The 17,591-nt window shown below is 51.2% G+C and overlaps 1 protein-coding gene across 1 annotated transcript; it reads left to right on the forward strand.

Annotated features, from left to right (window-relative positions):
* Nucleotides 1–12,997: 12,997 nt before the first annotated feature.
* Nox1 (NADPH oxidase 1) lies at nt 12,998–14,822 on the forward strand (the record flags this gene model as incomplete). Its single annotated transcript, XM_032031040.1, has 4 exons — nt 12,998–13,110; nt 13,164–13,418; nt 13,466–14,694; nt 14,746–14,822. The coding sequence occupies 4 exons, from the start codon at nt 12,998–13,000 to the stop codon at nt 14,820–14,822; spliced, it is 1,674 nt and encodes a 557-aa protein (XP_031889582.1).
* Between the last annotated feature and the right edge of the window lie 2,769 nt (nt 14,823–17,591).

Consider the following 17,591-nt stretch of genomic DNA (forward strand, 5'->3'; position numbering starts at 1 on the left):
ATTGGCTTTGAATACATGAAACGCATCAATCCTCATGGAGCCGACGCATATAACTTCGTAAAAGCCGGAGTTTTCAGATCTTCGATAGAAACAACAATAAAGCTCTTCGAGAACGGCTTGCATTTCATCAAGTCTTAAGACGTCGTGGACTGTCATAGTCTGTGTATGCGGAGAATTTGGGCGCATCCTTGAATTCACTCATGATACATTCAGTCGGTACGTATACGATTCAAGATACTTTGGAACCTACAGAGACGCGGAGTAACGCATACGGTTGGATATCACACAATCTCTGAGCTGCTAACTAGAAAGTACATTGCTGAATAATCTAATAAAACGAGCTTTGCATGATCTCACACTGAATCAACTATGAAGGTTACCATGACATATGCCAGCAGCAGAAAAGCATTCCACCCACTAGGTCTGCTTCGCATTATGTGTCATGGCCTCGTGAAGTATTATAAATGACGGCCACACCGGCAATTCAAGATCCTTCCATTCCACCAAAGTGGTTTCTCTCATGAACCATTTGCATACAGATCCTCAAGATTACTGCCATATTAACCCCAAAGCCGGGCCGCCTTTGCAACAACCACCAAGCTGTGGTTGATCGAAGGAACACCTGCATCGTCCCTCTCCGGCCGCCTTCATTGTCATTAGGTTATACTGAAGGAATAAATATTCTGAGAGAGCTCCTTCGGAAGACGCTCGTGTAGGGTTACAATTCCTCTCAAAATGTCTTTTACAAAGTCTCGAAGACGACCGCTCCAATAAGATCTACCAGCCCTACAAAAGCTTCAACAGTTTTGTTGCTTATTGACTGGGAACAAGCTACGCAAAACCGCTGTATTGTGGATAACAAATACTTACTACAATCAGGGATCCAGATTATCATCACTAATCATGATAGAGGTTTGGAGATAACGTGATAATTTAGACATGTTGTCTCGTTATAACGTAAATGATAAGCGAGCCGAACAGACAAGCGAGCCGAACACCCAACCGCAACCACATTATAAATATGGCAATTGATACACGGGCATCACGAATTGATACACGGGCATCACGAATTGATACACGGGCATCACTCTTATCCGGGCATCACTTTTAAGCCCATCTATTGGCCCAAATTTTTTGTTAGTGCACTTCCATTCTGCTAACCACCCTACAAGTATTACCGCCCAAAACATTCTTTCTGCCACTTAGCCCCTAAACCCCGCAGTTTGACGCGTCGTAACAATCTGCATCAATCATCAACGAATCTATACAAATTCCATCCATTACAATGGCTTCGCCTATTACAGTATCTGATTCGTCATCCCAATCCCAACGGAACCGAAAGCGTCAAGCTCAAAGTCCCAGTTCTTCCAACCAACCTCGCCCCGAGAAACGTCAACGGCAACACAGAGAACTCCGGCATCCATCACCCACACTCTACACAAGTAGTAGTGGTTCCAGTATCAGCCCATACTACGGGGCCGGTGATGATAGAGCACTTGATAACATCTTTGCTTCACACCCTCAGTCATTCACTTCCGTCCCAGAACCTCATGGACTCCGGGGACACGATGATGCTGCTATCGAGACGTATAACAACCACAAGATTTGGCTCTCCCTTCAATACCCTTCCGGTCTCCGCTGGCAAAAGGTCAAAATGCCTATGCTTGGTCCAGAATATGGCCGATTACCTTCTCATCAATGGAGCCGCCCACAACCAACTACCGAACAACGCGAACCAACTCCCGAACCAACCCCAACCGAGTTTACATCTGCATTAAACATTATTCGGAAGGTGATTGGAAAAGAGAGGGCCTTAACTGAGAAGGCTGCTCGGGCATGTGAACGCGTCCGACGATATCGAGAACGAATGGGTTATTCACCCCACTCTTCAGCAGCAACTTCAGTTGCCTCCGATTCTCCTCCACCCTACTCGCCTCCCCGCTCAGCTCAGCCTTCGGCCAGTCCCGCACCTTCAACCACACCACGTTGTTTATCCGAAAAGTCCTTCTCACCATCCCCAATTACAATTCCAAACCCACCGATTCCAGGCGACCCAGAACCCTCAATGGATGCCCTTTTCGACCGAGTCAATACATTTGCAAAAACGCATGGGTTTGGTCTTGTACGACGTAACGGCCTTTCACGTAAGGGTCGAAAAATCAGGTACACTTTTCAGTGTGATCGATTTGGTGACCCTCGTCCAAGTGAGGGTGCTGGTATTCGACAACGGAAGTCCCGGAAATGTGGGTGTCAATGGATGATTATTGCAGAGGCCCTGGAAGAGGGGAAGTGGCTTTTACGTTGCCACCCAAAGTCCGAACACAGCCAACACAACCATGGGCCCAGCCTTGATGCTTCTGCACATCCATCACACAGAAAACTGGATGAACCCACCAAAACTGCTATTGAAACAACAAGCCGCCGTGTCGGTATCCGGGCTCGCGATGTACGTGCTGTTGTCCAAGAACAGTTTCCCGACTCTACTTTCACACAACGGGACATCTATAACGCTAGGGCACTCATTAACCGCGAAAAATTAGATGGGTACTCGTCAACTGCGGCACTGATTAAGCTTTTTGATGAGCGCAGTATTCCCTATGTTGTGAAGTGGGCGGATGACAATTCCAACCGGCTCGTTGGTCTTGTATGGACCTTTCCCTACTGTCTCCAGATGTGGAAACGATTTCCTGAAGTTATCAGCTTCGACAACACATACAACACTAATCGTTTCAAACTACCGTTATTCCAAGCAACGGGACACACATGCCTTGGGTCCGTTTTCAATACAGCATTCGGCCTTATCGATAATGAGCGCCTTGAAGGGTTTCAGTTTCTTTCCGACAGCATACGTCAACTTGCCATTCAGAACTCCATTCGCCAACCTGATGTTATTATCACCGATTACGATAAGCAGATGAAGAATGCCTTAAACCAACAATTCCCTGGAGTACAGCAGCAACTTTGCATCCACCACATCAATTCCAATGTCCTTCTCAAGGCTAAACAGAAGTGGCTAAAGGATAAGAATCACGATAGTGATTCCAGTGAATCCGAAAAGGAGGACCCATCCACAGCTATAACTGAGCTTAGTGATGAGGACCGGGGATGCATCCGTACCCCAGCAAGTAACAGTATTCCTCATACCTATCGTGGGGTCCTGGATATGTGGAAGCTTGTTGTATTTGCTGAGACCGAGGAAGCCCATGAAAAGGCCTGGGCCAATCTCTGCAAGGAATTTGATGACCAGAGGCCCATTCTGCGCTACTTGTATGGGACATACATGCCTGTTAGGGCACAATGGGCCCGCTGCTTTATTCGCCACTACCGGAACTTTGGTGTCCGTGTCACTTCAGGCACTGAAGCAAGCAATAACAACATCAAGGGCTACCTACTCAATGGCCTCAGTCATCTGTATCGGCTTGTCGATGTCATGCAGGATATGATTGGGGACCAGAAACAGTCCTTTGTTCAAGCTTGTGCCCAGGACGAGGTGCTGGCTAGTCGGGAGTACAGTCGCAGTCGGTCTGAATACCTTGGCGACCTTCGGACCATGCTTTCATCAAAGGCCCTAGGTCTGATTGTGAAACAGTACCTCTTAGCTAAGAAAGCCCTGCCGACTGGTCGGAACCCAAAACCAGTTCCACTTGGGGATTGTATGGATGATTGTTCGGTGTCTGTGGAGTATGGTATCCCGTGCTGCCATAAAATCTACGAAAAGCTCGTGGACTCAGGCTCATTTAGTAAGTGGGAAGTTCATCCACGATGGCGACTACGGGAGACCACTTCACAGGACCCATACCGTCGGATCCTGGACCCAAAGATTGCCGGGGCTCTTCGTGGAAGGCCCAAGAATACTGCAGAGGTAGTGCCCCCTAGGTTGGCCATCCGTGAGGAGGAGAAAGGCAAGAAGCCGCCTCGGAAACAGCCTCGGAAACAGCCAGCCAGTCAGCCTTCATCAGGACGTCGACGTGGGCGACCACCTGGAAGCCGGAACAAAACGGTAATAGGAACTACATCAGGGCAATCTAATCAAGTAGGTTTATCCCAGCGGCAAACGCGGAGCCAGGGTGTTCTTCGTACAGGTCAAACAACGGGTGTGCGTATGAGTGGGCGGCAATTACAGGCCAGTATTCGCCGGAGGCGGAGTCAGTGGGAACTGCTTGGGAGTGATGAGGAGTAAATGGGATTTAGGTGTGTTTTAGGTTACTAGTATATTGAATGGATCGTATCAATTGAGATTTGCAGAATAGCCAGGTGAAGGCCCATTTGAGATTTGCAAAAGTAGGGGTTGTGTGGCTAGTTTGGCAAATCTCAAAAAGCCTCGTGAGGAGCAGCAGTAAGCGCAGTAGGAAGAAAATAGCTGAAATGGTAGCTGTTAGGAAGCGACTGCTCACCGCCTTGGGCGAGAAGTAGTAGTGGGCCTGATTTTATTTGGGCCAATAGATGGGCTTAAAAGTGATGCCCGGATAAGAGTGATGCCCGTGTATCAATTCGTGATGCCCGTGTATCAATTCCCATAAATATAATCATCAAATAACCACAAAAACTATAAATCAATTAAAACTACTCAGAAACCTCTTCATTAGACGTTTCTTGAACAAATTGACATGTTCGCGCATTATGACCGGTGTTCCCACAGACGCCACACCGCCGTTGGCCCGTCTCAGTCCTCCGTCGGCGACCACTACTCCGGCGCGTTTCCTCCTCAATCTGGGCTGTCGCCTCTCTCTGTGATTGAAGGTCCTCTGCCTCAGCTATAGTAAGACTTCCGCCTTGTTTGAGACGGGTTTTCTTGGCCCTCCGGCGTCGGCTAAGCCGGTTATTCTCCTCTCGTAGGATCTGGACCTCCGACCTTAATAAGGCAATCTGGTCCATAAATCCTCGCGCTCCCTTTGATAAATGCTCAACAGCTTCAATAATTGAAGTTGGTGAGCTATTCTGATGGCGGGAAATCCTCCTTTTGATGAGTTCAGACTGAGAAGATGCTTCTGTTGGGTTGTTTGGCGTCTGAGAAGTCCACGCGGGGGGTGTTGTTGGGAGCGACCCTGGAGGTGTTGGAGTGTGTAACTTGACATCAAGCTTCGAAATCACACTTTCGGCACTCAGAAGGACAAGGCCAGCCCCTCTAAACCCTCCCTGTATGTTTTTCTCTGTAAGAGCCTGTGCGAAGGCCTCGCGAAACGCAGGGAAGAAGTCTTCCTTTGTAATATGCGTATTACCCCGGCGCATCTTATCCTCAATTTGTCGACCATAAGCCTTCTTCAGTGGCCCAAAACATCCAACATCTAAGGGCTGAAGTAGGTGAGAGGAATGGGCCGGCATACAGAGTGTGACGATATTGTTTTCCTTGCAATATATCTCAAAGTCGGCAGCGTGGTGACTTTCGTGCCCATCGACGATGAGGAGGCGATAATTGCCAGTTGCACGCGGCTTTGTATGCCGATCAAAGTGCTGGAGCCAATCTAGGCCTCTTTCATTTGTTGTCCATCCGTTTTCAGACGTTGCAATAACCCAGTCGCGTGGTAGATCGGTTTCAGTATACCAGGTGGAGAGGTGATATTGGCCTGCAACGATGATATATGGCGGAACGCTGTAGCCTGACGAACTGATGGCCTGAATGACTGTAACCCATTCACGATTACCAGGCTGCATCAGTTTCGTGTTTGAACGCTTTTCGGCACTTGTGACGACCATTCCGGATGTAATCTGGCCCATCATAAACCCAGTCTCATCAAAGTTATAGATATCAGAGTCCACAATGCCATATTTCGCGATTATGTTCGCCACAAGGCGAAACCACGCGTTTATTCCATCTGGATCTTCGCATTGGGCCCTCTTATAGTCGTACTTGTGAAAAAAGCGCGTCCGGAGCTGTGGTTGTCGCTTAATGAAGTTCGAAGCCCAGCGCTTCCCAACTGGGGGCGCGTCGCGGTCGGCAAGCAGTCGATTAGCCATATCTTCAACACCACCAATCCGAGGAGGAAACGATCGGCAATCCAGGTCGAGAATGTACTCAAAAAGCTTTTCTTCTTTGAGCGTAGTCAATTTCCGCGAGTTAGGTGTGGTGTCGCGTCGTGATGATCTTCCCTTCAATCGATCGTATAACGTTGTAACTGGGACTGAGTAGATCCGGGCAGCCTCTCGGATACTGAGACTTGGTGTGTTTTTGATAGCTTGGACTGCTAGGACCACTTGAGCTTCTTTTTGTGTTGATGCCATTGTTATTGTGGGATTGACGTGTGGTAGAAGTAAGAAGATGCTGTGGTTGCGGTTGGGTGTTCGGCTCGCTTGTCTGTTCGGCTCGCTTATCATTTACGTTATAGGAATTAGATTTTAGTAGGAACTCTCAGAACCAATGTCTGTGACATCAACAGACAGAAAGAAACAGGCTATATGATCACCGCCCAAGCAGGTAGCGTCGAGCCACTGCGCTTAAGCCACTCTCCGGCGTCACTGTCCATGTCAGGCTCTATGGCCTACATACTTACAGACCGAGAATATCACGATTTACGAGTAAAGCTCAACAAAACAGCTGTTCTGTACCGTTGAGTATGTGCTATTGTGTCGAAAACTCTAGAGTGCGCAAAATGTCTCTCGCGACTACAGAGGCGGATCATTGACTTTATTTCGAGTGGAACTCCTCAACTTATATATGTCACAAGTAGAACCTACTTGTTTTTTTCTCTTGTTTTTTTCTTTTCTAGGAATCCAAAGTAACTCATCATATTCGTTTTTATGAACTGTATGATCCGTAGATGTACCTCTTCTTTCGGCAATGTGCACTTCTGGTCGTTCGTTAGCCACTCACAAGTTCGGAGCACGTTGAATCAACCACAGCTGACAGGAGGTTTAGGACCATTATGATCTCAACATCCGTGTCAACATGCCCAAGCAATATCCAAGTCATGTTTTCTCTTTCGTGTAGCTCTTTTAGTCTTATATCAATTTGAATAAACAGACAGAAATGATGCAATAATCAATTTGTACACATCAATGGCCCTTTCATGAAGTTGAACGCAAGGAGTTAGCCTTGGCAGATGTCACTCTTTAACCACTCTCATCAAACCGTTCTCTCTTCTTTTCTTCTCCACCCACGAATTGTGGTAAATCCACTTCCACAGCAAGATGATCATTTTATACACGATGGGCAGTAGCTCAGTCTGCTTTTTGCAGCGCCATCATTTCATCCACAGAACAAACCTTGCAGCAGCCTAGGGCGTATCATAATCCTGTGTTGATACTCCTTGCCTAAATATCATCATCCAAGCAAATTTCTCTGTGCCTGTACTGCACGTCATTTACTGCAGTAACATGGTATTTTATGTCATTGTTCTCAGATGGAAGATGAGATTCAAGAATACGTGAAGGTACCAAACACAGACACTTTATATGAACTGCGACTGTGGAAGAAGCGGTGGGATTATGGCATGCAATGAGACAGCTTTTGCGAAAACTATTATTATGTGAAATCTCGATCAAGAATGACGAAAGGCTATAGCCTCTAGCACTCGTTGCGCCGCGCAGAAACAGAACAGGCCAACAGCGGACCTTAGTGATGGTCAATATTGCTGCCCGGTAGTGTTACGTATTATTGCCTGGCTCTTCACTTGATGATACAAAGAGACCGCTGAGAAGGGCACTACTGAAGTTCTACTGCCTGAACCATTTTCTGCAAGACCTGAAAGAAGGCAAGTTACCTCAGCACGTCTCTGGACGGGGATCCAATTGGACGATGGCTCGCTCACTGGATTTGTCGCCTCCTCTCCGCAGCGGACATATCGACTTGGGGCCTACATATTTACGGGGCGGCCTTAAGCAGCGCTCTTAATACCCGCAGTGGACAGCCTAAGCGTCCTAATTGACAATAGTAGTTTGAGTAATCTCATCTCCTAATACGATCGCTTCGTATCGATCCAATCCATGGGACGAAATTCTTCCCGTTCTCCTCCTCCCGCCCCATAGAATCTCCCGGGAGCGGGAAGAAGAGAAGCCGATTTACCCTGGAACCATCACGAAAAGGGAACAGAAGCCCTCGGCCTCGGGCGGTGAGAGCTGGCTGCTATGGGCAAGGTCCCATGACAAGCGACTTTCGCTTGAGACGCGATGAGACATTACGGCGACCCGTTCAAACATTACCCGGGGAGAATGTGATTGGGTTGAGATGAACGCAGGTAACCTTAATTCGCATCTGGCATTGGGGCAAATGCGAATGCTATCGCGAAGGTTAACCGGCACTTTGGTACTATGTGCAGAGGTACGTCGACTTAAGCCTCGCTAAGAGGCCCCTTCGCGTCTACTATGGTAGGGAGCACGAATGAAGACCCGGATTACGCAGGGTCAAGGCCTGAGGGTTCCGAGAGGGGAAATTCGTCACTGACTTGGGGAATTCACTACGCAAAGAAATGCAGTTAACTGCAAGCACACGGCCGCAGCTCAATATCACGGACAGCCAAGAATACTCAGAAGTGCAGCAGCTTCATGCAGCTGAGCGAGAAGAATGATTCCTTGCGAGGAGCGGGTTTGGAAGCTCGGCTCCGCGCCCTCGCGTTTTCATAGTGTATCGCCCGAAAGCAACATTGACGGTGACGCGGCGACTCCTTTTGCGGGGAGGATATCTCGGGTGCGTGAATTGGCTCATCCCATGGCAAGCGCTGTAGGTCTGAGCGCGCTTGGAAAGGGACTCATTGCGACCCGAGCTGGAATTTGACGTTTGATGGGTGACGGATATCCTGCTGACCTTGGCACGAGCTTCCTATCCCTTCAGATTGACCCCTTGCGACAGATGGTCTGAAGTTGAGTCTAGAATTAGCGGCAGAGCCGTCGATTTCGCGACGGAATATTGCTGCGGATGGCTAAGATTGCCGCGAGCCCGCAACTGGGGGCTTGCAACATGATTCAGATGACAACTCCGATGTTGTGGATGTGAGAGGCGTCGGTTTGGAAACGCCGTTCTTGACCCCTCTTGTCGATCGGCGGCGGCTTGGAGGGTTGAAGCTGAGATCGTAAACTCAATTTGAATCAACATCATGGAGGCCAGACTCAGGAGAGAGACCTTGAGCCGGCGACTATCACACGGAGGCTTGGTGACGATGCCGGTAAGTGCCGTGGATGATAGCTGACCCCTGTCGGGAAGGGAAGCTTAAAGGGAGGCAGCTTGGCATTGAAGAAAGCTTGGCGTTAATTGTGGAGACCGGAGGCTGACTGGTAGAGTGTCGTGGATGTCTGTGTGAGCGACGATCACGCAGGTGGGCCAGGTTGGTGCCTCATGCGGGCATAAAAGCCGTTTTGAGTGTGGAGAGCCGTGCCAATGTTTGGCGTTGGCCGTTTCACCAGGATATGGCATAGCGGCGTCAGGACGAGGGCGAGGACGATTGCAGCGAAGATGCGCAAAACGGCTGGTGGGGGCTTGGCGAAGCGGCTCCAAGTAACAGGAGCGGCCAGGGGGGTTCTGACGAGGCTAGTTGATAGACGTCAGCGCGTCTGGCGAATGGTTTTGGCTGGCATCGGTGACGGGCTTGGAGCGGCGATGATACTGGAGGCGGAACCGGTGCAGGACTGGGGGCGAGTCAATACGAGTCTTTTGCCTTTTTGGTAAGCATTGGGTGAGGGAGGAGTCGAGTTGGAGATTGTGCCGAGTATCCGAAACGGCCAGGGCGGTAGATCGAGCAGGAGACAGGAGGAGAGAGAGTTGTGGGCGAGTGTGGGTGGTCCGTCCTGGAGGGAGCGAGAACGAGGCAGAGGTTCAGCCTCGCTGGAAGAAGAACGTCGAGCCAAGAACGAGGTGGACTGATGGTTCAAATAAAAAAGCGAGAATGCTTGAAGTCTTTAAGCTTGAGCCGGGGAAAAAATAGGGTTGAATAGGGATTCTGTGCAAGGTGAATCAAAGACAGGTGATCTGTAAACATTATCGTACGATTCTTACGTTGAGGAGCCCACGGATGGGCTCATGGAAGGCCGTCTTGCTGGGTGGTCCATTCGACTGAGACCCTGAGGAGAGGGAAGGGCGCATGGGAGCAACATTGCGTCGAGCCAAAGGAGGGATGCCATTGGGCGACGGCGGCACATGGCTTAGACATTCCGCTCGTGCCAGACAGTCAGGGGGGGAAGACGGCGCCCCTGCGAACCTTGCCCGGGCGACAGGTGGGCTTGTTAGGATCGAGATAAGCTGACAGGCGTCTTTGGGCGGGTGCTGGAGGGAAAAAGGACGGAGGGAGGGTGGGTGGAAGTTTGACGTGAGGGTTGGCAAAAGGGTCGAGGGTTTCACGACGGGGATAAAGTGTGGATGAGGAGGCTTTTGGTGGTGCAGGTGCCGGGATGACAAGTTTGGAGATTTGCGGGTGATGCACGGGCCAAGACGGCCGAGGAAGGAAAGGTGTTCTTGCTGTGCCGCTGTTCCTGCTGCCTTTGGTGGTGGTGGTGGTGGATCCAGGCAAGAGCGGTCGTGGTCGTGGTCCTGCGTGCGGCGTGCGGCGTGCCTGCCTGCGGTGGACGTTGCTGACCGGGTGGGACCTGCCGCACCTCGCACATGTGTAACCGGCGACCCCTGCCACCAAGCAGAAAAGAGACTAGTCGGAGTGTGGGGGTGACCCCTGTGCCTTCCTCATTCTTAATTTTCTTTCCGTTGCTTTCCCGCCGTTGACTTTCCTCGCAAAGGCAAGGGGCCTGTCAGTCAGACATCGGGGGAGCGCCTTCTGGATGGAAAGGAAGGAAAGGGTTCCCCAGACCCGGGCAGTCAAACCTTTTTTTCTTTCGCGATGATGGAAGGCCACGAAAGTTAATAGTTGATCCACGGAGACTGACAGCGAGAGTTGAGTAAGGCGAGAGTCATTGGACCCAATGGGCAATAAACTACCTCACCCAGCACTGGGGATGCTTGCGGATGATAAGGTAGTCTGCGATGGAAAGCTTTATTTTGAGTTGCCAGCTCGGCGATTGATCCCGTGGTCATCACGTTGCAGAGTCACAATCTGTTAGGCAAGGAAGGTAGGTACGGATAGATAGGCATTGGTGATGAGAGGTTATTATCTGCTTGGCTCTCATGATCCCCCGACCTTCCAATCAATAATTCTCTGCATGCTGGGCATCTGGGCACTTTGGACAGCGCACATTGGTCGCTGGGCACCCCGAGAATAGTGGCCGTGTTCTTCAATTAGCAGCTACCGAGACGCTACAGCTGCATGCCAGTGCACTATTTACAGCATGCCCTGCCATGGAGAGCCTTGGGATGCAGTAGGCCCATCACATTGGTGCCCCTCTACAGTGGCTTCCCCGCTGTGCCCGCTGGCAGCACAGCGAATCCCGTGTCACTGTCGCCCAGCCACCACAGCTTCCCGCCTGCACGCCTCACCTTTTTTTCGCTGGCCCTCGCACTCACCTCACCACCTTTAAGCGCCCAGCAGCATGGACCCGGCCGAAACAGGCCTGGCGTCCGTGTTCCAAAATTAAATCTGGCCATTCAGAGCCCGTCCTTCGTGCTTCTCATCGATGCTCGTCACCTTGGACTGTCCACTTCTCGATCCATTCCCTCTAGGCCCGGCGGCAAGAAAAGGACAATGACACGACTGGCAGACCGCAAGATGCATGACAGCATCGGGGGACGGATATGAGGACCTCGACTCGTCTTCCCGACCAGACGGTCTCCCTCTCCCTTTCCTTTGTTTTCCCCTTTCATCCCAACAGAACGGTACCCTACCCTGTCGCGCCGCCGCGGACCTACCTGAACTGCGCGGGAAACCAAGCAACAAACGACATCCATCTGCATATTCGTACCTCACGTACGCCGCATAGCTACGAATTACGACTGCAAGCCATCGCCAGCCCTTGTTCGTCGCATCGATTGCGTAGCGCATATTCCCACTCCAACCCGTCTTTTGGCAGCGAAAAAAGAGCGAAAAAGCCCCTACCCTGTTGCAACCGAAACGTCAAGATAGCCTCGGGGCCCCTCGTCAAAGCGCCTCTAACAGAAGTCGTCTCAACTCCGCCCACTTGCTGTCGCACCTGGCCCTGCCGTCTGATCAGTCTCGCCTCTCGGATCGGACTGATACAGCTCCCCCCCCAACTGCGAAACCCCTCCAACGTCTGATCTACCGAATCGTCCAGTCCACCTTAATCACCCCTGCTCCCGTTCGCCGCCGCCACCAATTCGCCCAACTTTTGCACTCGCTGCACAATTGCAGAGACGAACAGCACCTTGCCAGCACGCCGTTGACGAGGTTTCATGGACACCTGACATCCGAAAGATTAGTCCCGACACCATCACGTCCCTCCACCCCATTCCACACCACCTACCGCACCACGTCAACGCCTCCCTCCACCAAAACCGCCCGGATCGAATTCTATCCTTCCGTCCCTCGACCTCAAGCCCCGTCAATCCTTAATCCTGGCCCTGGTCCCTATCCAAGGAACCGATTCACTCCCGGCCGCACCCTGGTTCAAAAATCCTCCTCAAGCGCGCCAAGGCCAGAGACAGCCGCTCCATCGACACTTGCCGTCCGACTCGTCTCTTTATGACTTTCCCCCCACCCGCCGAAAGCTTCGTCAACCCGTCCTCCACCTCTCTCTTCTCACCCTCATTTTTCTCTTCTTCTCCGTTGCATCTCGGTCACGTCGAAGAGTCAAGTCAATTCCTCGAGCCCTTCCGACTAACGAGATCCTTTCTTTCCTTCGCTGCTGGCTCAGATCACTCTTTTTAAAACATAGCACTCCAACCGGTTTGGCTGGGGTCGACTTTTCGCTTCTTTTTGTTCGTCACTCGCGCCGCTTTGGGTATTAAAAAGACGTTTTAATTCGGGGTCCAAGGAGAAAGAGATTGGAAATCAGTATCTGGAAACGGGACGCTACGGTTATCAGGGTTTATTGGGATTCGCCGCGCCGCCCTCGTTCGATCCTCCCGCGATCCATCTCCGCCCCAGGCCCGAGCCTGTCAACTCGTCGCTATTGTCGCAGGTCGACACCCTAATAAATCTACGCAAAGGAGGGAATATCAAACACAGTCAACATGTCGGGTGACTTGACCTTCGGGGTTTTGGTCAAGAAGCAGTTCACTGCCCAGAAGCTGCTCTTCCATTTCCTCTTCTGGACCTTTCACTGGGGCATCTTTGCCTACGGATGGTAAGCCACTATGTGCTGAAGCTTCGCCAATTGTGATGGCTAATTCCTCTCAGGTGGAAGCAAGCCGCCGATACGAGACTAGCGGGTCTGAACACCCTGCAGTTTTCCGTCTGGATTTCTAGAGGTGCTGGTTTGGTCCTCAGTGTCGATGGCATGCTCATCCTGCTCCCCGTCTGCCGAACCGTCATGCGATGGATCCGACCCAAGGTTCGCTTCCTGCCTCTCGATGAGAACCTCTGGCTTCACAGACAGCTGGCATACTCCATGCTGCTGTTCACCATCCTCCACACTTCTGCTCATTACATCAAGTAAGTTTCGTGGCGTACCCTGAAAGAACCAACGCTTACAACCCCAGCTTCTTCAACGTCGAGGTGACGCAGATTCGTCCCGTTACCGCCATCCAGATTCACTACGCCCAGGCTGGTGGTGTCACTGGTCATGTCATGCTTCTCTGCATGCTCTTGATGTACACTACCGCCCATTCTCGCATTCGTCAGCAGTCGTTCGAGACGTTCTGGTACACCCACCACCTATTCATCCCCTTCTTCCTCGGACTGTACACCCACACGACCGGCTGCTTCGTCCGCGACACTGCTCTGCCCTACTCGCCATTCGCCGGAAAGGACTACTGGGACCACTGCATCGGTTACCTTGGATGGCGTTGGGAGCTGTGGTCCGGCGCTTTCTACCTCATGGAGCGTACCTACCGTGAGGTCCGTGCCCGCCGCCTCACCAAGATCACCCGTGTCGTCCGCCACCCGTACGACGTCGTCGAGCTCCAGTTCAACAAGCCCTCGTTCAAGTACAAGGCCGGCCAGTGGCTCTTCCTCCAGGTGCCCTCGATCTCCAACTACCAGTGGCACCCTTTCACCATCACTTCCTGCCCCTTCGACCCTTACGTATCAGTTCACGTTCGTCAGGTCGGTGACTTCACCCGTGCTCTCGGTGACGCGGTTGGTGCAGGTGGCGCCCAGGCCAAGCTTTACGACGGTGTCGACCCCATGGGAATGTACGAGGTTGCTCTTCAGAATGGTCAGCAAATGCCCGATCTCCGTATTGACGGCCCCTACGGAGCTCCCGCCGAAGACGTATTCGAGAACGAAATCGCTGTGCTCATCGGTACTGGTATTGGTGTCACTCCCTGGGCCTCCATTCTCAAGAACATCTACCATCTGCGCAACGGCCCGAACCCCCCGACCCGTCTTCGCCGTGTCGAGTTCATCTGGGTTTGCAAGGATACCGGTTCTTTCGAGTGGTTCCAGACTCTGCTCTCGTCTCTCGAGTCTCAGTCCGATGAGGCTGCTCGCCTTCCTGGCAGCAACGGGCTCGAGTTCTTGAAGATCCACACGTACCTCACCCAGAAGTTGGATATGAACACCACACAAAACATCATCCTCAACTCTGTCGGTTCGGAACACGACCCTCTTACCGAACTCAAGTCTCGCACGAACTTTGGTCGACCCAACTTCTCCAAGCTGTTCGCCACCATGCGTGATGGTATCCTGGACAGAACCTACCTCAATGGTCTGGAGGGTAGCATGCGCACAACTGTCGGTGTCTACTTCTGCGGTCCTTCAGTGGCTGGTAAGTTTCTCACGCCCCTTTTCTTGTGACCTTGACTAATAAGGCTCCCAGCTCGCGATATCAAGAAGGCCTGTAACGAAGCCTCTGTCGCAGAAGTCAACTTCCGCTTCTGGAAGGAGCACTTCTAAACGCAAAAGTCCGCCTTTAAAAAATCTCAAAAAAAACAGAAAGATCCCAACGTTATGTTGTGCTCTGTAAATGTAGGAGGAATTTACGTCAGAAGACGATTTTTACAGCTTCCGGGAGCTCTCCGACATGGAGAAGGCGAGTGTCGCGCCAAGAGGGGGAGAGTCGGCTGAATGATCTGGACTACAAGCGGGAAGGCGTTGGCTGGAAATGCATTGAAGAAACCCACCCAGCGATGTGCATCATCTTACATCTTTTTGCCGCCATCCGGCGAGTGCCTCTCGGTCTATTATTTCTTTCATGTCATGGGGTCATCCGGATGGCGGGCAATGTTCTTTCACATATATAAAGCCCATATATATCACTTTCAGCTATGGCGAATGGTTTACTCCAACGATATCATTTGTATGATTTAGCGGGCAAGGACGTGTGGCTAGAGATGGGTGATATGATGTGATGTCAAAAAGAACATATTTATCTATCCCATCATTGGACGACACAAGCGCTTATCTTTGGTCGACGTGTGTGATCTGTGTGATAGGAACGGAACTTCGGCCTCTAGTCTGACGAACTAGTAGGCGCAGCGAACGACTGTCAACTGATGATGACAGGAACCATCTCGACCGAGCGCAATTGGTCTGTGGTTTTGCTGGGTGCTGACACATCGGCAGACTTTGTCATGCACAGGGAGCATGCCTCGCGAGCATGTCTTACAGAGGGCATTAAAGTGACAGGGGAGGGAACGGCCGGGAGTGAAGAGCGGAAGAGTCGGCGCGGAATAAGGGTCGTGGTGGGGAAATACCACCGAAGTGTTACCGTCCGGGCGTGATCCCGGCCGAGTCAAACCCTGGACGGGCTGCTGCTGACTCAACCACCTCGCACAGCGAAGTGCGAGGTGTCTAGACCGCGGCCGCGCTTGATCGGAGCGTTTGGAATCATTTGGTCATTGCTTATGCTGTGGTCTGTGTGAGGGAGGGAGAGGTGAGCCACCCAGCAGAGAGGGTGAAAGCAGCGACTTGGCTCTGACGATCGGGTGGAGAAGACGGGGGCATGTGTCAAACGGTTGGCGTTTGGGGGCTGGACTGGGACCGCTCCCGACATGCGTTGCTGCCGTGCGGACACTGCGGAGGCGGCCGATTGTGGTGAGATGGGACCTGGCTTCTGAGATGGTTCCCTTTTTCATTTTGGGGATGATTTCTTTGGTTCGGACTTTGCATGCCGTTGGGGAGAAGGTTTGAGAGGTGGGTGAGGTTGGTGTGAAGATGGGATGACGTTTGAGGAGTATGTTATGATAGTGATGTCGTTTTTTTGTTCACATCCGAGTCGTGATATTTTGGTCATCTTGGCTTGTTCTCATGATTTGAGGCGGCTTTGCAATGGTTGGAAGTGTTTTCTCCTCGGTATGCGACTCGCCGCGTACGAGTAAGTGGGAGTTCCCAAGTGTTGGGTGTGAGTGGGGGCATCGCGCATTTGAGGGTGTTTTGTATGAAGCCCCGTCCCGCTCAGCGCAGGCCACGGAATTCCCGACGGGCGGATTGGGTCTGCGCGTGTGTTCGGTTGAATGACGCAAAAAGAGAATAAGAGTGGTTCTTCTCTTCTTTTGCCGTGCAGATGGGATGAAAGTGGGATTGGATTGCGTCGATGGTGGGTGGGTGTCGCGAGTCGGGGGATGACGTTCGCGGGAGGGTTAGTGTTGAGTCAGCGGCATCCGAGAAGAAGGAGTCGCCGCCCGCGGACGTCTTCCGAGCGGGCAGTTGCCGGTGGGTGGATTGTCGGGTATGGAAATGCGAGTTGCTTCATGCTCTTTGTTCGTTTGGTCATGCCGAAGGCCGAAGATTTATCATTCATGAGGTAGAGGGGTTTTGCAGAAAGATGAAAGGTTAAGTGGGCTTCATTGCGTGAATCCTTTTGTCGTCTCTGAAACTCTGTTCAGTTCTTTTGCTTTTGTGAATAGAATTCTGAGTTTGTGGGATTGAGACGATTTATGAGATGGTCGTGCATGGATGATGGTGGCCAGTTCGTCCATTCTTCGAAACCCTTGGTGGTGAATGTGCTTGTTTTGAGTTTTTGGAGGTTGAGGGTTTGAGGTACGATGATGGGATGGAGTGCTATTTTGGGTTATAAGATGGGATCAATTCCGTTTTTTGTCCTTTCGGGTGGTGAAATTTGTGAAGGAAGTCGAGTTGCTCCCTTTTACTATAAGCGGAGGATTTTCTGGCGATTGAGGAATGAGCCTGTTGGAAGTGGTAGATTCATGCTGCTGGAGGCTACGTATGTCGATAAGCTTCGACAAAATGTGCCTTGTGCAATAAGCTACTTTCAATAGTAGGAAAGACTTTCTTTGAAGAATTATTTGACCGATTTGGTGTTCCTCGGAGACTTTTGCGGGCCGGACTCACACCCCAGCTGACATTCTACGTAAATTTTACCTACTTGGAAACGTATAAGTAGTGCCGTTGAGCCATTGATGACATGCTTAAGAATGGACGCAACAATGGGCGCGGGCATGGCGCTGGGGGGCAAGAACTCAACGTCGAATGAAGAAGTCTACATCTTCCATCGACCTGGCGCGTTAAATATACTTTAAAGTTTTCTGACAGAGATATCTAGCTATCGTCAGCCTTTAACTCCTTCCTTCTTCTTTGGTGTTATCCGCATAGAATACGCCACGGGAAAGTGTACTCAGGGGCCTGCCCAGCTTCTTAATCTAATCTCAAAAACCATAGCGTGGTTGCTTTAAGACTTGGATCTACTTCTATAAAGAGGATATA

The sequence above is a fragment of the Colletotrichum fructicola genome (assembly GCF_000319635.2).
Source record: "Colletotrichum fructicola Nara gc5 chromosome Unknown KSG_Nara_v1_contig07, whole genome shotgun sequence".
NCBI lineage: Eukaryota > Fungi > Ascomycota > Sordariomycetes > Glomerellales > Glomerellaceae > Colletotrichum > Colletotrichum fructicola.